Below are 18,732 nucleotides of genomic sequence, written 5' to 3' on the forward strand. Positions count from 1 at the left end.
CTACCATTGTAGTCCAAGATTTAAAATTTTATTGGTTAAGAATCAGACATATTTAAAAAAAAACTAAAAAGATTTGCTAAAACATTAATAATTAATAGTAACCAATAATTCACTATATTTTAATTTTAAAATAAACTACAAAATAAAAGTTAATCACTGAACATACTTTATTTCTCGTTAATGAATGAATCATATAAATTTCTATATAAAGTTCTGTTTAAATATCAATTTTATCAATAATTTATATATTAATAAGTAGTCACATATATGAATATTAAACAGCTATTATTAATGAAAATAAAAAATAATTTGAATATTATATATAACATATATAAATAAAATATGGTTTTTATTAAGATTACAATTCATTTTATCAACACGTAAATCTGTCTTATTATGATACAGTGTATACAATCATAAACAAAAGTAGATTTTTAATGTGGACTTATCAAGTTAATCCTTGATATAAACTATAAGAATATAAAGACATTTGAAGGTAGTTGCGTGAAAGTGACACCTTATGTTACAATAAGATCAATTAAAATATTAGTGAAGGTCTCCATATGTATAATCTGAACGAGCGCGGAAGATAAGAGAATCTATCCCAAACGCGATTGATTAATAATAAATCTGAAATTGTGCGTGTACTTGCCATGAGTTCTATAGAGGTTGTAAATGCTTCTCATTTTTAAGCTTAACTTTTGGATTTAAAGAACTTCATTTATTGTCTGTGTGTAGTTTAAAAATAATTTTGATTTGATAAAAACAATATGTTACTAAGTATAAGATTTCTCTGAATTCATAATGTTGTTACTACGTTAATCTTTTAAGCAATATGTTAATTACTAATTAATTTTTGGTTTATTGAATATTAACAGGAAAAATGTCTTGAAGATACAGAAATCGAATTATTTAATTCGAGTGTATTGGATCGATTGTCCTTGTCGCACATCGATGGTTTATTAATTAGGCCTTTAAAATCAGAAGATTATGATAGAGGTAAAAGAAAGATTATAAAACAGTTATTATCACTAATAATGTAGTTTATTTATTAACATTGTGATATTTATTTGAAAGGTTTTCTTCAGCTCTTGGCTCAATTAACTGAAGTCGGAAATATCAATAGAGAACAATTTCTTAGTAAGTTTTTTTTAAATTAACTTTTGTATAAATATGAGTATAGGAGATATAATAATAAAAATCTGTTTAATTTTATTTCCTAATACACAGATCGTTTTCATATGATGAAAAATACTGGTAGCTATTACATCATTGTAATAGAAGATGTAAACACTGAAAAAGTAGTAGCGACTGCAACATTAGTTGTAGAACAAAAGTTTATTCATAATTGTGCAGTGGTATGTTTCTTACTCTTTTAATATTTTTTATAAAATAAAGATTTTCCCACAAGAAAAAGAAATTTGTTACAGAGAGGACGTTTAGAAGATGTGGTAGTAAATAGTAAATACCGTGGTAAGCATCTAGGAAAGCTGATAATCAAAATTATATTACAATTGTCACGCTATTTACGATGCTATAAATTATCATTGGATTGTAAAGATCATCTTATACCATTCTATGAAAGTTTAGGCTTTAAACGTGAGCCTAGCAATGCCAATTATCTTAATATGAGATTTCCAACTGAAAACAATACAGAACAATCTCATTTATGACGATAGAAAAAACAATACTTAAAAGTTGTTATAAAAAATTTATAGTTTAAATCATTACATAGTTTCAGCATACCTCGATTTTAAACAGGGATTCTTATTGCTTCATTTTCAATATTTGAAAAACAATTATTACTCTTTTTAAAAATTTTGTAGTCAATAAATTATTTTAATATGAATTAATAAATATAACATGGGATGTACAGGTTAAAAAAGTATTGATTTGTAATTATATTTTACTGGACATATGTATAATACTTTATAAGAATATATATTAATGCAATAAACAATGTTAGAAAAACAATTCAAAATTAATTTTTAACAAATATCAACTAGTCATTAATAGGAAAAATACTTTCTTTTCGCTTTCATCATTTTTTAATTCTTGTTTTTGTTAAATACATGAACGCAATCATTAAATTATGATATTTAAATTAGAGTTTCTTAGCAGCGACATTATTTCGTAATTTTATCGCTCTCTTTGCTTCCATTTGTCTTTGCCTTGCTAGTTTACGCTCCTCACGTTTTCTTCTTGCTTCTTCTAATTTATTGTTTCCACTAATTGTATTAGTACTTTCAGCATTTTCTTATACAAAAGAATTAATTTCAAATTATTAGTTAAATATTTATATCAATGTGACAGTTGTAAAAATATAGACATACCTGATTGTGTATGTTCTAATGGTTGAAAATCTTCCAGAGGCTGAAATTCTGAATCCTCCCAACCTACCTCAGAAGAATCATTCTTATCTTCTACATCCTGTGCTGCTTCTTCCTCCTAAACGAAATATTTAATTTCCCTTCTTTTATTTTATGTGTTATGCTAATGTATTAATATCTTTAATTTCGAATAATACAAACTGGTTCTTCTTCAAGGCTTGTCCACTGATCGTTAGGTTTAGGAGAATGACAAGATGGTGAAATATTACTTAGTCCATGTCCTGATGTACTAGAAGGTCCTTCTTCCATATCACCCCAATTGTCAGCATCCCAGTCCCAATCACAATCCGAATTTGCGTTTGTAGCATTCTGTAAATCATGTTCATGATCATGGTCTAATGACGTCATACTTGTAGCGCTACTTGTCGTGGCAGTTGTACTAGCACTACTTTGCGAACTGCTAGCTTGCTCTGTAATTTTATCATATATTTATGTAAACAGTGTTTCATAGTAGTAGAATATATATATATATATGTTAGATACCTAAAGATGCGGGTTTGTTTAGTAAAATTCTAGATATATTATGCGGATTTGATGATTTAGGTGTATCTGATTGACTGCGATAAAATTTGGCAGTAACTGCTGTTACAGCCCAGCCAGCCCATGTTGCGGCTGCATTGCTAAGACTTGGTGTAGCTGTATTTACATCAGCCTCTGAAATCATATCGTTTACATTATCAATTATGTTGATTATTTACTTATAAATAAAATCTCTGGATCGTTTTAGTACCCATAGATTCACGTAATCCTGGATTTTCCGATACTCTTTCTAGTTTTGATAGAAATCCACGGATAGTTCGGAATGCGTTATCTCTTACTCCCTTATCCACATCTGTAGTGAGTGGGCACAGAGCTGGTAAAATACGATTTGCAACTTCCTGTAGTAAAAAGTATTGCTGCGTTGCAGCTAATGCTAAAATACTCGCCGCTCTAGCCGGTGGAAACGGATCTCGTGTACCTCGAATAAATGCTCCAATTAATACCTACGATAACGTTGTTATTTGTAATCCCTATTAGATATTACTTTATAACTTTTATATCTAAATTGAAATTACTTTTTGCCTAATTTGAGGATGAAGATGTTGAGCAATTTTTCCTAAACAAACTGTAGTATTAGTACGTATGCCGCCATGTTCATCTTTCGACTGAAGTTTAGCAAAATACCTTAATGTTTCCACATTAAGATTGTTATAATCTAATTTTGGTGCTAAATGTACAACAGATTTTATTGTTTGTTCCCTGATTGCAGCATTTGTATCTAAAAACCCTTTGGCTACCTGTAATTAATAAATAACATCAAAGCATCTTGAATCTTCTGTATTTTTGCATTATAAAAAGAAATTAGTATTTATAATTACCTGCGGAAAGATAGCTTCATTAACTGTTGCTGGTTGTAAGTGATCAACAAATCGATCTAGCTGTTGCAATAATCTTAATCTTGTTGCTCTATCATTGGATGCAAATAATTTGACAACACACGGTACAACTCTTCGTTGATATTCGGCGTCGGGCAGTTGGCAACCAAGTTGTAATAGAGGAGGTAATACTGCACTTCCAGCATCACCAAATTCAAAGGCAGCCAATAATTGTGGTAAAATTTTATACCTGCCAACGCCATCCGGAAATGATTCCAACTGACCAGCAAGTTGTGAGAAAAATCGTCCCTTTTCTCCTCTTTCTTTCATTTGAATTTCCTCTAAGAATAAAAGCGCATCTACTAGATCATTTTTAAAAAATCCACCATTACTGCGGCAACGTGCTATCACATCTGCAGGATTCGGTCTTCCTTCTTCATTGCTACTGATCAATTCTCTGTATATCACTTGCAATTGTTTTGGAATCTAAAATAAAAATAGATATTTAAGAGATATCAACTTCAATTTCAAAATAAATATTCATCCTGTAGATATACAGAAAACATACTTTATCAGTGACTTTAAGTTGCGAATTTGAAGTTAGTGGACCATTATATGTTTCCCAGATCAGGCATCCAAGTCCCCACATGTCAACCGAGCTGTTTTTTATTTATTCATCAGTTTCTTAGCGTTAACAATAAACCTAAATTTTTACATATAGAAAGGCTAGTATTGTAGTGTAACTTTAAGAATAAGATAACTATTTTCTATTATTTACCAAATAAGACAATTATTTTGTTAAAGTTTTACATATTAAATAAGTTGTAGCTATAACAAAAATACGATTGGATTATTTTTTTATATTAAAATATAATTTTGTAATATGTGTGTGTCATTTGTAATAAGAATAATGTAAATTTTAAGCAGTAATGATTATTAAATAGAAATATGAATTTGTTTGAATTGTTCATCAATCTTTTTTACCATTTGGTGGCTGGTTTTACATTTTCCTTAATATCAAGAGGATAATATACTTGGAATGTTGATGGTAATAAGCTGTAAACAGTATCTACTGCTGTCATATATTCAACTCCACCAAGTTTCCATTCTCCACTTTCTTCATTAACAAATACAGTCCATAAATTAACATTGTTGTGTCGTAGGTTACCATCATTATTTAAAAAATTCAGTGCTCTCTATTAACATACATATATACATATATATATATATATATATATGTAATGATATATTGTGAAATGACATATTATTATATTTACTTTTTATACGCACAGTAATTTGGAATATTCCCCAAGAAAAATATAGTTCCCTTTTAGATTCATCATCACCATCAGATTTCCTTATCAGTCGACTATATAAAGTTTCTACACGTTCAGTTGCTAAATAAATTACTTTATTAGTCTGAAATTATAAGACAAATTATATTACTGTACATTCATATTACTAATGCAATGTTTTATAATATAAAATCTTCATACCTCAAAACTATCAAGATATGCAAGTATACTTGGATGTCTAAGGGTTTTTAATCTTTTAACCGCTGAACGAGCTATATTCAAAAGATGTTCATTGCCTGTCTTACATTCAAATACGAACACTGAAACATCTTCACCTCCTGTAGAACCCTGCAAAAAGATATTTCAGATAATAAGAATACAATTTTCAAACAGACAATATAAAATTTGAGTGAATACCTAAAAATGAGAAATATTTTCTAAAAATTTTTACCGCATCAGGTTATGGTACCTTTTTCTTAGCCCTGTGCAGTGTCCAGATGCTCCTATCATCTAAATTAGAAACCGGTTCACCGATCTCATATGAAAAATCTTTGGTGGGGTCTCTTGAAAAGAAGGACCACATATTTTCGATTCAATTATTTAACTCTGATATAAATCAAATTCATTCTTTGACTCAGAACCTTATCATCACACTGACAGCTACGCATCAACTATATCTTCAACCGCGCTGCTACTTCGCGACGATTACGTACTTAATATTGAACTCATATTACTCGCGTATAAATCAGTGTAAAATTTCAACACAAACCACTGATACAATTTTTTTTTTTTTAATTATATTTCAATACAACTATTTTTGCCAGTTTATTCGACAATTTTTTATATCAGATATCTGATGATACGTTAATGTCTGTCGCTAAGTATGAACAAAGTTGATCCATCTCTGGTGACAAGTTATACTTTTAAAAGTGGCAAAGAATACATTGTAAAGATCAAAGTTACTGCGTTTAAGGGATGTCAGCGTAATTTGGAGCTTACTATTACCGATAAATATACCGCCGAGAATTGGCAGTCTTTTTACGATGCTGCATGTTTGTTCTTTATCATTTTTTTATCTTATTTAATATGTTATTTTAAGGTTATATTAAGAAATCTGAAATTTCTTTTTGTATGTACTAGAACTTTAATATTACCTGATTTGCTTTTTATTTCTAATTATGTGTTTCTCAATTTTTAAGACATTGAAAATTTGACGCAGAAAACGGGAAATTACAAACATTTTGATGTATTTGTGGCTATGCTGCAATCTGGATTGTTAAAAGTAACATTTGCATTTAAATTATCCAATTAATTAAATAAAATAGAAAGAATTTAATTACAGACAAGCGAATCTATTACTCTGGATCTGTTGACATTCGAAGATTTACAATTGTTACGTGCCCGTAAACTTGAACGCAGTTCGTGTTCAAGTTTGAGTAATGCGACAAATAATCGTCGATATCTTATATTAACATACACGGTAGAATTTGATAGGTAAGTATATTTCGTAAATTTACTACATTTCATTAAAACACATTAAACATATATCACTCTGTTAAGAATCCATTATCCATTATCTTTGGAATATTGTGGTTTACCCAATCCTATGATATTACAAGCTACCATTAGAAAATTACAAACTGAACTTGAAAGATTACAATCTACACGAATAAATAGAGATTTTCAGAAACGTGTTGAGCAACTGACAATTGCGAATCAAAAGCTTATACAAGAAAATCATAGGCTTAAAAATGGAGGTAGAAATAAATACTTGGATGTTTCGTAGATAAAATTTCTAAATATATTTTATTATTCAGGAAAAGGTTTAAAACATTTATTGGAATCAATTAAATCGTTAGAGAATAATGTTGTTAAGGAACGTGCGTCTTTTCAAATGCAAATTCAAAAACTTAAAGCCGAAAATGCAGCTTTGTTATTGAAAGTACAGCAACTTACTGCATCTGCTAATAGAAAACCAGGAGATGGTAGTCCAGCATTAAAATGTCATAACCGTACATCTTCTACGCTTAGACGAAGCAGAAGTCGGTCATCTTCGATTTCAAGTCGTAATAAAACTTCTAGTTTATCACCAGGTGTAAATCAAAGCTATCAATTAATGTCAAAAATTTTATTTGTATAATTTTCCTAAAACGATTATTAATATATAATATATTAATATAATTTAATTGATAACTACAGGGAGTTCATTAGAATCGATTAGAATTCAACGATCTCCTTGCCGAAATTCGAAAGTATATAATAATAAAACAAAGAATTCAAGTTAGTATTTGATCTACGCTTAATTATAAAGTTCATATACGGTCCTGTTTAACTGGAAACGTTCGGATATCTGGAAAAATATGAACAAATATTTCAGACAAAAGTTGTATCAAGGGGAGCATACTGTGCTTTTTGTTATTTATTTGACCTCACAATAACCTTGAAACATCCTGTAAAGCTGACATTAAAATTTTTAAATAGACGCCTCCATTTTTTGTAACATATTCTTGTAAATAACATTCAGACGTTTTAAAAACACTACGAACTTGTGTCTATTGCACTATCCGCTAACGAGATATAAATTTTCAAATTCGACAGAGCAATATAGGATATTATCCAAGTGTGACTGCTCTCAGTTGACTGCTTTGCAGTCATTGAAAAAACTGCAGCCTTGTGTTTCGGCAATGCCATACTAATAGTAGCATTATAAAAAATATCTTTATATATCCCTGTAGTGTGTATCAGGTAACGCCAATGCCTGCAGGATAAATTTTAAAATTTCGAATTTTAAACTTGATATCTCAATAGTGGTTGGTACAAAAGATAAGAGTTTGTAGTATTTTGAAAACATCTGAATGTCAGCTACCAGAGTATGTAATGTAAAACAGAGATATTCATTTAAATATTTTAATATCACCTTTACTTTTCAAGGTCATCTTTTGTGTGACACATTTTTTCGTATTATTCGTATATTTCCAGATATTTGTATATTTCCAGTTAAACAGGACATACTGTATAACCAACCCCAAAATTTTTTACCATAGAAGTCGAGTTTGAAAATTTGGAGACAAGAATTCACACATTACAGAAAATGTTGAAAGAAGGGATAAGCATAAAGTAATAAATGAATTAACTTTTATGAACAATTAACAAATATATATGCTAAGATGTATTTCGTTTTTATCATTGGTATTATTATTCTATTTTTCATATAATACAATTTAATTGAATGTAAATAGATTAATTACCTCGCTATTTAAAATAGTGAAACTTGAAACACTTTTATAGATGTAAACCGCTTTTGTTTTTCTGAAACTGTATGTGTGTTTTTGAAAATTATTACTGATAAAGAAAAGAATAAACTATACATGTATAAGCATAAATAGAAAATACTGAATATTCTCCATAATGATGTACAAAATACCAATGTAGAATTGTGTTGTATGTGATTTTAATTATATATAAAGTCGTATATTAAATCAAGTATATATTGTGGGAAATATTTCTTATATACACTATAATATTATGAATTCATTTGTTTCATTTAATATTATTTATGTTGTACCTATTCTATCACAATCATTAATAAAATTTAAAGTAAAATTTCAGTTAACTGAATTTTTCTGGTTTTACGTTATTTTCATAATATAATATAGCACGTTCAATTATTGATGGTTTCTCATTTTTTGATTTCACACCATTTTGGCTTTCATCAACATTTAATTGTTGCATTTGTAAATTTGTTTCTTTTACTCTTGGCTTTGCAATCATTTCATACTTTGTATGCTTTGCTAATTCCTGAATAGCTTCATGCAAATATTGAATCTGACTTTCTTGTTGAGATGTCACTTGATTCAAATTCCTAATCTCATCCGTAAATGTTTGTAATTGTTGAAGCCGTGCTTCCTCTTTTTTTGCTTCTTTTGCTACTTGGCGATTATATTCTAATATTAAACAACCACCAGCAACACTAAAGATAATAACCTCACCCATCAAATTAGCTCCTAATTCTATAGCCATAGTTTCATTCAACTTTGCAACTTTTGTAGGCTTACCAAGATTCATTATATACATTTTAGCTTTTACCTCTGCCCAATGATAAACTGTAATTAAATTGAAAAAATATGTAACATAATTATATGTGGTTATAATAAGTGTCTATAATTATTATTAATGATGACATCAATATTAATTACATCACAATCAAATTATATAATTTTTTAAATATTGTTATTTAGAAAGATTTATTGTACTTACATTGTGCAGGTGGTATAATAAAATATGTCCTAAAGACAGGATGATTTTTTGCTTGATTAACAAGAAACTTGGCCAAGGGCTTACTAATTTGTTTAACAAATAAAACTCCCAATTTGAGAGCTGGAAAAACACCCACTACCATGTTTGCAACCCTTTTTATTCGTACAACTTCAATTAGAAAATCACAGTTTGTATTTAATTAAAACCTAGAAATCATATGTATGAATAAACATTGAAACATGCTTAAAACGTGTCACAAGTATAGATGATTTTCCAATAAATATATTTATCGTAATTATTATATGTTATATACATATTAGTTGAATAAATAGTGAGAACGTAATGTATAATAATGTCACGATGTCATGGCAAGTGAGATGAATCTCACATTGTATTCAAAATGATTACCTCACCTCTGAAATTATTTCAGAGTATAGCAGACAGCCATAGTGGTGTCATGATAGCATTGACGAAAGACAGAATAGATGTGACATTAAATGGAATTTTGTGTCCCACGTTATGAAATATTGACCTGCCAAAAAATTAGTGTTTTTTATGCCCTTTGTGATTTCCTACGGGAACATAGGAATTATCATAGATAACTCGTGAGTGATTATATCACCGACGAGGTACAGAATAAATGTGACATTTGTAACGTCGCGCTATCGACATCTTACTGTTTTATCGATATAACTCATAAACACGTAAGTTCGGCATTTCCGAATCTACAGAACGTGTTGTAAATGTGACTATCTTGAATTCGCTTTTAGTATTTTCTTACACAATAAAGTAATAACTCCATTTTTTGTAATGTTCGCTATTAAAAAATGTTGTGTGTGTGTGTGTGTGTTATGATATATATTGCTTTGTATAGAGTTTTTTTTTTTACATTTATTTACACTTAACTTTTTACTTTCATCATATATTTATTGTTAGTCATAATCATAGTATAGTCTCTACATGATTTTATGCAATCAAACAGAGCAGATCCTAAATTTTATAGGTTCTTATATATGCTAACTTTACTTGACCTCAGCACTTGACCGCATGGTGCAGCACTAGCTCGGGAATGACCAGGTCTATAAGCTTAAGCATTCTCATTTCCTTCTTGATCTTACTTTAATTTCATACAAAAACTTTGATTTTATTCAAACCACTATTATATTGAATCAATAACCTCGCATGCGACACAGAAATGATATGGGGATCAAGTGACCTCCAAAACATGAGACACGAAAAAACATTGAATATCACATCTATACTGTACATTGTTGGTGATAGAAGTATGCTATATGCATGCGTACGTGAATCACTTTTGAGTAATATTTAAAGGTTAAAAAAACCGATCAATACATTTTTAATGTTATGAATAATTTTTTGTTTATGAGTATTTATATTGAGCGAAAAGTTATCTGTTAAACATGTTTTGATATCAAATACAGATATTTATCTATGAAATCAACTTCATGTATAGAATCTTTCTGTTAAGTGTGGTTATGTGATAATTTTACAATATATCATTATATTCAGAAGTTTGGAAATAAAAAGAATAGAAAATTATAAAGATAACATAAAATATCGTTAATAGTAAAGTGGATGAAGTAATAGGAAGTCAATATTAATTACATAATTAAAATCATACGTTTAAAATCGTTGATTTTATAGATTAAGTGATTATCGAAAGAAGTGAACACTTGAAAAACTTATTTTTATTGAAATCGTAATTATTGATTGAAAAGATGTATAATAAAAAGTTCAATATAGTTAATAACAATTATTCATTTATAATATGGGGTTTGGCAATACATTTAATATTATTATGGGGTGTTCTTGATGTAAACTTTCATTCTCCCATTATTCAAGAACTACCAAATGTACCAATTTTAAAAAATGCACCAGCGAAAAGATTGGTCTTATTTGTAGCAGATGGTTTAAGATTCAGAACCTTCATTGAAGCACCACCAAAATTTCTCAAGTAATTAAAAATTATTTCTTAGATAAAGGTTTGTTTTAAATTACAAATTATATGTATATATACATGCAATAATGTAATTCTGTTCATAGACACATAATGACAGATACAGGTACTTGGGGTATATCTCATACAAGAATGCCAACAGAATCTAGACCGGGCATTGTTGCAATTTGTGCAGGATTATATGAAGATCCTAGTGCTATATTTAAAGGATGGAAAGAAAATCCTGTTGACTTTGATTCTGTTTTTAATCAGAGTTATCTCTCATGGGCATGGGGGAGTCCTGACATTATACCTATATTCACAAAGGGTATCACAACATACATAAATATTTGAAATAGAATATGATGTATGTAAAAAGAATCAGATTGATCTTTGTGAAATTAGGTGCAAGAGAAAATGTACATGGCGACAGTTATCCTCCTGAGTGGCAAAATTTTGATATAATGCATGGTCAAATTTGGCGTTTAGACTCTTGGGTGTTTGACAAATACATTGATTGGCTTAGAGAAGATGCCCACAAAGTTAAAAATGCTGAACGTGTTGTCCTATTCCTTCATCTTCTTGGCTGTGATACCACAGGACATACAGCAAAACCTCATTCTAGGTATACAAAATTTGCTAACTTACATTTTTTATACAAAAGCAGAATGATATTTTTAATAAGATTATAATTTCATTAGCTCTAAATTACATTTGAATGTAGAAAATATGTTGATAACATGAATTATGTTGATTGGAAAATAGAAGAGGTTGTACAAATGACAGAAAATTTTTTTGGAGATAATAGTACTGCATATATTTTTACATCTGATCATGGAATGACTGATTGGGGATCACATGGAAGTGGCTCTACAGATGAAACAGAAACACCATTAATTGTTTGGGGTGCAGGAATTAATGCATTTAATTTTCGTCAAAATGTAGAACAAGTTGATATCACACCACTGATTTCGTCCTTGATTGGTGCTCCAATTCCGATTAACAACGAAGTATAATAATAATATAAATTTTATTATTTGTTATTCTTTTTGATATTTATATAATTTTTCAGGGTGTTTTACCATGGCAGTATTTAAGTAACAATAATCTTAAATACATAAATCATGCGCTGTTAAATAATTTGAAACAGTTAACTTACCAAGTAAAAGCAAATCATAAAATGAATTGTGAAAATAATGGATTACCTGATTGGCGAGAGATAGAATTAGACAATAAAATTTCTACTTTCGATAAAGATTCTGAAAAAGAAGATCCAAATGAGAAATTGAAAGAAATTGTTAATACAATTAAACTAGCTAAAAAGTCTTTGTTATATTTTCGACAATATCAAAGAACAAGATTTTTATTATATTTGTCTATAATATGGCTAGGATGGATAATACTGTTATTCTTTAAAATAACTGGTGTTATTCGGCCCCGTCTTAATCCTTTTATTTTATTAATAACAAATTGTGTATTTATAGTTCTAGTAACTATGATACTTATCATGCATAAAGGTATGATATTTTATATATAATATAATTATTTAAAAAACTATTGGTTCTAATTTTAAGTAAAATAGTTTCAGGTTGTAATAATTGGAGATTACCCTGTTATGCGTGTTTAACTATGATTTCTTTCTGGCTAGCTACTCGAAGTATAATTATATACACAGTAAAATTAAAAGTCTATAAAAGCAAATATTATTGGACGATAATTACAGGAATAATTTTTTTATTAACAATAATGTTCATTGGCTTAACATATAGATTTGCTCTTAGTATAGGAATGTTATTTATTACTCTTGTTCAGAAGATAGTGTTAAAAAATGCTCAGAGTCTATTTTTTTGGACAGCTTTATCTCTAGCTATTTTTCCACTATTACCTGTTGTAGAACCATACCCTCGAGTTTACATCATGTAAGTTCAAATTGACATTAAGTCGTAATGTTTCATTTATTAAATATTTTTAATTAATTAATTAAATCTTTAATTAAAATTGTTTTCAGAATTCTTAGTATATGTGTTGTAACTTTAATAGTTGCATTAAAAATGCATTCAAGGTCTAGAAAAGCAGTCGAAATTTTTCGACTGATAGTCACAGGACTAATATACTTAGAATGTATAGATGGCCGAAGTTGGATATCATGGACGATTTTATTAACGACACCATTATATATTTTTACTTATCCTATGCAATTAAAAGAAAGGATGCAAGGAATCGTGTTGGGACTTTTCTGTCCACTTGTCTTATTATCTGCATCTTATGAACCTTTCTTTTTTATAATTCTTGCATTACATCTATCCTGTTGGTCACAATTTAATGTGTCTTCTATTCAAGTTTATCAAAGTACTAAAAATCCTTTGACAATAGAAGAGTTGCTTAAAGCAGCAATCTTTGTATCCTTTGTTAATATAAGATTTAAATTCAAATTGAATTATTAAATTGTTCTCAATACTTATCCTGAACAATTTATGATAGATGCTATATACATTGCTGTGTTTCTTTGGAACAGGTAATATGGCGAGTATCAGTTCGTTTGATCCGTCTTGGACTCGTCATTTCGTGACAGTTTTCTCTCCCTTTACAATGTTCCTGTTAATACTTTTAAAGCTAAGCATTCCTTTAATGTTAATTGGATGTACAAGTCACACACTTGGATCTTCAAGTATTTTTCTAGGAGTGCTTTTATTGGGAGACTGCTTATCTTTACCACTCATGTATTACGTTACTCCTCAAGGAAGTTGGCTAGATATTGGTAGCGCTATAAGTAGGTTCACAATTGCAATTTTTCTTCCTTGCCTTATAGTATTATTACATTATCTTTCATATCCTTTAATAACGTTCTCTCCAGATAAACATAAATTTTATATTAATTTAAAAAAAGATCATATTGTATAAAAAATATAAAATATGTATATAAAATCAACGATTTATTTATAATAAAGTGATCAAGCAAATGTAATTGTTTTTATTTGATATAATAAAAATTGATATATTTTGTTTTTCTTTTGGAAGAAATTAATATATTTCTAATATGTTCTACTTAAAAATTTCATCCTGTAAGAAGATAATTGAAATATAAATATATAAAATTGGATACTCTAGTAGCAATAATACTAAATCATGTATAATGATTTAAGGGTAATAATCAATTATTCAAGACGTCCTGACGCTATATTTAATACCTATATTTTTTAAATAAGTAATTTTTGTTTTTATATAATGTCATTTAATTAATTATGCTTAAAATTTGAATTCTTTGTATTTCTTGGAGGCTTTCGAATCTTGACTTTGTTGCCGTTTGCGTTTACTCTGTAAAGAGAGAGATAAGCAAAATTAATTTAATAAATATTCAATTTATCAATTTATCAATATCCAATAATATACTTACTTTTTGCCGTTGTACATGATCTTGAAGCATGTCTGATAAATCTTCTCTCCTTAAATGAGCTTGTCGCGACCTCATTGTTTCTTCGTACCGTGATGCCATTGCTTCAGAGTCTAAATCTAATTCGCTTGGGTCTAATGCTAATTCAACAGCTCCATCTTTCTCTGTTCTTCCATCTGATGTTGTTCCACTTACTCCACGTCGTGCGGCAATTACAGACGGTGGTGCTTGACCTCCTGCTGCACCAGTCATATCATATACATGCGTACTACCCATCATGCTAGCTCCAAGACCTTCTGTTCGTCTTTCTTGCAAAACTGTGTACAAAGCAGGAGTATCACCTCCTTCCATTTCGCTTTCAATTTTCTTTTTCCTCAATTCTATTGTTTCTGGAGTTTCCAATCCCGCTGGAATTGATGTTATTCCACTAGGAGTTATTAATCCTTCTGCACCGGGTGTAACTAAACCACTTGCATCTCCATCTCCATCTTTTCCTTCTCCTTCACCTTCTCCACCTTCCTCTGCATCTTCGTCTTCATCTTCATCTCCGGAAGATTCTGATTCAGGTTCACCCCACATACCTCTATCTATTTCTTCATCCATATTATCTCCACCTGGTGTACGAGATATACCAAATACATCTCCATACAAAGGTCTACCTGTTTCATCTACAGGAGGCTTTCCCCAACCACCAGCATGATAACCAAATGCACATCCTTCCGGAATTGGTGCATTTAAACCAGGTATCTTTAAGTTGGGATAACTTGGTGGTGGTCCATACCGCTGCATAGCGATTAACCATGGAGGTGGTACTTTATGACAATTAGGCCCTACTGGCATGCCAAGGGCAGTACGCAATTCATCAGACAGTTCTCCAGGTTTCTTTTCCTTTAATCGAGTTTCGAATTCTTTACCCTCGTAATATAAATCACCATGAATAGTCATACGAGGTTTAGTTTGCCATTTAAAGAATGCATCATGTAATTTCTGATAATCAATGTCTATTTTGCCAAGCTTAGGTCTTGCTCTTTCTCGCATTTTAGCTTTTAATGTACGTGTATCATCTCTTTCTTGAAGACTTGCCCTCATTTCTGTAATACCTGTGCGTTTTATGAAATCTGGTAAGTCAAAAGGAGGCTTTTCTATACCACGTTTCCCTTGTAAATATTTCCTTTTGAAACACCAGTGTCTGGGTACAGGCACTGTGTTACGGTGGGCTTTTAGTTGTACAAGAAGTTTTGGGTCCCTTGCAGTAACATCATGCATTTCTACAACATCTGGTCGTCCTACAAGTTGTTTTAATTCTGCAACACTCAAACGTGTTAGCCTCTTCAGTTTCCTCTTGGATAATCGTGGAGCTCCATTCTCTCCAGTTCCTTGTTGTTGTTGTTGTTGATTTGCATCATCATCAAAATCATCCAATGGTGGTACTTTACTTGGTACAGTACCTGTTGTTTGTAATGTTGTTACTGGTGGATACTGTCCTATTGGTTCTCCCTTTTCTGTCTCTGTAGATTTTGGTTCAGGTTCAGTTAGTTTGAATGCCTCAAATATTCTGGCAAATTGACGATACATTGGTTCTAAGTCATTAACAGTTGGAATTTCTTGAATGTACTCAATTTCTGGCAAATCTTCTCTTGGTTTTGCATTTTCTGCATTGTCCTTTTTATTTTCTACCTCCTTTCCATTGTGTTTCTTCCTCTTTTTCTTTTTCTTCTTTTTGGTCTTATTGGTCTTCACATCTATTTTCTCTGTTGTTGTTTCAGGTTCAAGTATAACATCATCTAACTGAGATATATCTTCTCCTATAGTTTCATGATTTGGTGACTTTCCTAATGAAACTATATCATTTGGATCTGCTCCCACTTCTTTAGCTCTTTCAGTTTTAAAAGCTAAAGCTTGTTCTAAAGCTGCTGGTAATTTCATGGAATCACTATCTGCATCTCGACCATTATCATCCGATGAAGTCTGATTTTGTAATTCACTTGGCGGACTTACTTTCAGACTTAATAAACTAGGTAATGTTTTTGGAGGATCTATTCCTGGCACTCCATGGTTATTTGGAGGCATATTCATTAAAGATGACATTTGATGAGCTATTTGTTGAGTCTGATATAAAGTGTATAATTGAAAATTACTAAGATAAATAAACTACAGTTTATAAGCGTACTTTATACGCAACGAAGCATAATACAAATTTATGCAAAATTTTAATTCAAATATAAATCAAAATTATAGTAATTGTAATAACTAAATTATAGTATAGTAAATATAACTAACATAATTTTCCTTGAAATGAAAACAAAACTAACCTCATTTCCTGCTATATTCTCCATGTCTATGCGTACGCGTGTCCGATGACGATGACACAGCACTGCACTTGTTACCGGCCGAATTAATCTTGGGTAACTTATTTACAAGTGAGAGTAGTGAATGAACGAAAGAAGAAATGCCAACGACACTAAGGAGTGTTGTTCTCCAAACGATGAGAAGATTTCGAATTGTCTCTGACTATTGTTGAAATAAGATTTACAAATGATCGTTATGTGTGCTTAAACAATATTTAAGCCTCAGATTGCTGAGAGCTTAATTCGATTCAAAATGTAAAACTCTACTGGGATTGTACTCTCCAAATGCTAAGAGAGTAAAACAATCTTTATTCCATGACTATGACTGCTCAGAGAAGTTGACGATAAGACGATTTAAAAACGAAACTAACCTCCTTACTAATTTTGACTGAGCGTCCAATAAGGCCCAAAACGGAATATACATGCCGATTGGTTCTTATCGAATGCAAGAAAATAGCCAATCAGCAGGTTCGCTCATTGTTCTTCCGTGCGCTCGAAGTGCCGAAGATCCTGGGCGGGAAAAACGTAAGGCTTCGTATTTAATAATTCACTTAGGTAAGGGTCACGGAAATTCTTCGGAGTGTCCTTCGATCAGTGGAATTGCTACAATTAGATAAATTACTCTTCGGAAGTAACCACATTTATGATTATTTGTTTTATTTATGACACTCTCGGCTATTGAGACCGCGGTAAATATGAGAAATTAAAAGTACTGTTACAATTATCAAGAGAAATCGTTCTAAGTACTAAATACCCAACTCAAAAATAGCTTCTTAACTGCGAAGGTGTTCGTCAATAAAATTACGCACGAAAATCCTCAAGTTTTTGTTCCTTCGGACAATATCATGTATTAAGACATTAAAACTTGATACATATTTATTTACAACTTGGGATCAAGTCTTTAATAGAAAAATATTGATATTACATTATGTAATAATAAACTAAGTATGCATGTCATACATATATACAACAGTACCTTACATACGTGTCGAAAAAACATAGAATACATATACACTAGAGAACGCTTCTTATTGTTAAAAAGGTTGGTTCATCTTATTGAATATTTCAATAAAATGTCAACAATTAGTTAAGAATATTTATCATTTTTTGTTTAAAAAATTAGTTAAAAATTCATAAAGCAATTTACTTCCAAATATAAAAAAGATGAAATAAACAACGCATTACTTTTTACCAGTTTCAATTATCATTCCAATTTTAACTCATTATTTACAATCAATAGGAAAACGTGAATTTTTACCAACAAATGTTGATAAAACCTGATAAAAGTTATTATGATGATAATATAAATTATACAGGCATTTTGAATTATATCACAATATATGTATATACATATAAAAGGTTAAGAAAATACAAGATGAAATTTCTTGAATTAAAAAATATTTCTCTCTCGTTCGACAATATTTATATCTTATTCATATCATATAAGTAAAAATATTCAATATTAATTACTACAGCAATATCCATACTTTAAAAATAAAAGAAAAAGAGGAAAGATATGTATGTTTGACAGCATAAAAATAAAATGTTAATTTATACAAGCACCGAAAATTATTTGACTACCAACGGAATAAATGTATTAAATATAAATATTAAAAAGAATGTTCTATAAAGAATAGCATTAATATATATATATATATATATATACATATGCATATACATATATATGTATATGTGTGTATATAAATATATAAACATTTTTTATTATGCATATTTTATAT

General features: G+C 29.9%; 6 protein-coding genes across 13 annotated transcripts; 3 read left to right on the plus strand and 3 right to left on the minus strand.

The window, feature by feature from the left end:
* The first annotated feature begins 371 nt into the window (after positions 1 to 371).
* Gnpnat (glucosamine 6-phosphate N-acetyltransferase) lies at positions 372 to 1,974 on the plus strand. Of its 2 annotated transcripts, none has more exons than XM_072012865.1 (5): positions 372 to 668; positions 879 to 999; positions 1,078 to 1,140; positions 1,231 to 1,358; positions 1,431 to 1,974. In XM_072012865.1, the coding sequence occupies exons 1-5, from the start codon at positions 654 to 656 to the stop codon at positions 1,671 to 1,673; spliced, it is 570 nt and encodes a 189-aa protein (XP_071868966.1). In that variant the 5' UTR covers positions 372 to 653; the 3' UTR covers positions 1,674 to 1,974. The 2 variants fall into 2 exon arrangements, with proteins under 2 accessions (XP_071868966.1, XP_073968063.1); XM_074111962.1 differs by lacking the exon at positions 372 to 668 and adding an exon at positions 710 to 730.
* On the minus strand, positions 1,889 to 5,647 carry Yata (N-terminal kinase-like protein yata). 2 transcript variants are annotated; one of them, XM_072012810.1, is made up of 12 exons: positions 5,510 to 5,647; positions 5,242 to 5,388; positions 5,036 to 5,164; positions 4,730 to 4,941; positions 4,314 to 4,404; positions 3,749 to 4,231; positions 3,446 to 3,667; positions 3,121 to 3,373; positions 2,874 to 3,044; positions 2,532 to 2,800; positions 2,334 to 2,445; positions 1,889 to 2,256 (listed from the first exon to the last, which is right to left on the minus strand). In XM_072012810.1, the coding sequence occupies exons 1-12, from the start codon at positions 5,621 to 5,623 to the stop codon at positions 2,105 to 2,107; spliced, it is 2,355 nt and encodes a 784-aa protein (XP_071868911.1). In that variant the 5' UTR covers positions 5,624 to 5,647; the 3' UTR covers positions 1,889 to 2,104. The 2 variants fall into 2 exon arrangements, with proteins under 2 accessions (XP_071868911.1, XP_071868910.1); XM_072012809.1 differs by having other exon boundaries at positions 2,334 to 2,448.
* Positions 5,648 to 5,923: 276 nt separating this feature from the next.
* On the plus strand, positions 5,924 to 14,214 carry LOC139992179 (GPI ethanolamine phosphate transferase 1). Of its 6 annotated transcripts, none has more exons than XM_072012797.1 (12): positions 5,924 to 6,092; positions 6,240 to 6,322; positions 6,383 to 6,534; positions 10,963 to 10,980; positions 11,027 to 11,272; positions 11,362 to 11,582; positions 11,660 to 11,879; positions 11,979 to 12,264; positions 12,327 to 12,771; positions 12,837 to 13,173; positions 13,263 to 13,653; positions 13,736 to 14,214. In XM_072012797.1, exons 1-12 carry the CDS (start codon positions 5,924 to 5,926, stop codon positions 14,153 to 14,155), a joined length of 2,988 nt encoding a protein of 995 aa, XP_071868898.1. In that variant the 3' UTR covers positions 14,156 to 14,214. The 6 variants fall into 6 exon arrangements, with proteins under 6 accessions (XP_071868898.1, XP_071868901.1, XP_071868899.1 ...); XM_072012798.1 differs by having other exon boundaries at positions 5,974 to 6,169; XM_072012800.1 differs by lacking the exon at positions 6,240 to 6,322 and having other exon boundaries at positions 5,951 to 6,092.
* On the plus strand, positions 6,530 to 8,526 carry LOC139992214 (uncharacterized). The gene is made up of 4 exons (XM_072012864.1): positions 6,530 to 6,797; positions 6,858 to 7,133; positions 7,240 to 7,320; positions 8,085 to 8,526. The coding sequence occupies exons 1-4, from the start codon at positions 6,647 to 6,649 to the stop codon at positions 8,159 to 8,161; spliced, it is 585 nt and encodes a 194-aa protein (XP_071868965.1). The 5' UTR covers positions 6,530 to 6,646; the 3' UTR covers positions 8,162 to 8,526.
* Positions 8,515 to 9,439, minus strand: LOC139992212 (optic atrophy 3 protein homolog). The gene is made up of 2 exons (XM_072012862.1): positions 9,298 to 9,439; positions 8,515 to 9,143 (listed from the first exon to the last, which is right to left on the minus strand). The coding sequence occupies exons 1-2, from the start codon at positions 9,437 to 9,439 to the stop codon at positions 8,650 to 8,652; spliced, it is 636 nt and encodes a 211-aa protein (XP_071868963.1). The 3' UTR covers positions 8,515 to 8,649.
* A 207-nt stretch (positions 14,215 to 14,421) lies between the features above and the next one.
* On the minus strand, positions 14,422 to 17,497 carry Sf3b2 (splicing factor 3B subunit 2). The gene is made up of 3 exons (XM_072012813.1): positions 16,958 to 17,497; positions 14,649 to 16,754; positions 14,422 to 14,569 (listed from the first exon to the last, which is right to left on the minus strand). The coding sequence occupies exons 1-3, from the start codon at positions 16,979 to 16,981 to the stop codon at positions 14,501 to 14,503; spliced, it is 2,199 nt and encodes a 732-aa protein (XP_071868914.1). The 5' UTR covers positions 16,982 to 17,497; the 3' UTR covers positions 14,422 to 14,500.
* Between the last annotated feature and the right edge of the window lie 1,235 nt (positions 17,498 to 18,732).

This window comes from Bombus fervidus, chromosome 11 (assembly GCF_041682495.2).
Source record: "Bombus fervidus isolate BK054 chromosome 11, iyBomFerv1, whole genome shotgun sequence".
NCBI classification, from domain to species: Eukaryota; Metazoa; Arthropoda; class Insecta; order Hymenoptera; family Apidae; genus Bombus; species Bombus fervidus.

Coding starts and splice junctions, on each gene's coding strand:
- Yata (XM_072012809.1), bottom strand. CDS start 5,623: ATGTGGTCCTTCTTTTCAAGAGACCCCACCAAAGATTTTTCATATGAG. Junction 4,405..4,729: donor GTAAAACCAGCCACCAAATG/GTAAAAAAGATT, acceptor AATAAAAAACAG/CTCGGTTGACATGTGGGGAC. Junction 2,257..2,333: donor ATTAGAACATACACAATCAG/GTATGTCTATAT, acceptor CTTTTGTATAAG/AAAATGCTGAAAGTACTAAT.
- LOC139992212 (XM_072012862.1), bottom strand. CDS start 9,439: ATGGTAGTGGGTGTTTTTCCAGCTCTCAAATTGGGAGTTTTATTTGTT. Junction 9,144..9,297: donor TATTATACCACCTGCACAAT/GTAAGTACAATA, acceptor ATTTAATTACAG/TTTATCATTGGGCAGAGGTA.
- Sf3b2 (XM_072012813.1), bottom strand. CDS start 16,981: ATGGAGAATATAGCAGGAAATGAG. Junction 16,755..16,957: donor AGAATATAGCAGGAAATGAG/GTTAGTTTTGTT, acceptor ACTTTATATCAG/ACTCAACAAATAGCTCATCA. Junction 14,570..14,648: donor ATCATGTACAACGGCAAAAA/GTAAGTATATTA, acceptor CTCTCTTTACAG/AGTAAACGCAAACGGCAACA.
- Gnpnat (XM_072012865.1), top strand. Junction 1,141..1,230: donor CAATAGAGAACAATTTCTTA/GTAAGTTTTTTT, acceptor CCTAATACACAG/ATCGTTTTCATATGATGAAA. Junction 1,359..1,430: donor TTATTCATAATTGTGCAGTG/GTATGTTTCTTA, acceptor AATTTGTTACAG/AGAGGACGTTTAGAAGATGT.
- LOC139992214 (XM_072012864.1), top strand. CDS start 6,647: ATGATATTACAAGCTACCATTAGAAAATTACAAACTGAACTTGAAAGA. Junction 7,134..7,239: donor AACTTCTAGTTTATCACCAG/GTGTAAATCAAA, acceptor TGATAACTACAG/GGAGTTCATTAGAATCGATT. Junction 7,321..8,084: donor TAATAAAACAAAGAATTCAA/GTTAGTATTTGA, acceptor TTTTTACCATAG/AAGTCGAGTTTGAAAATTTG.
- LOC139992179 (XM_072012797.1), top strand. CDS start 5,924: ATGAACAAAGTTGATCCATCTCTGGTGACAAGTTATACTTTTAAAAGT. Junction 6,323..6,382: donor TGCAATCTGGATTGTTAAAA/GTAACATTTGCA, acceptor ATTTAATTACAG/ACAAGCGAATCTATTACTCT. Junction 12,772..12,836: donor GATACTTATCATGCATAAAG/GTATGATATTTT, acceptor TAAGTAAAATAG/TTTCAGGTTGTAATAATTGG.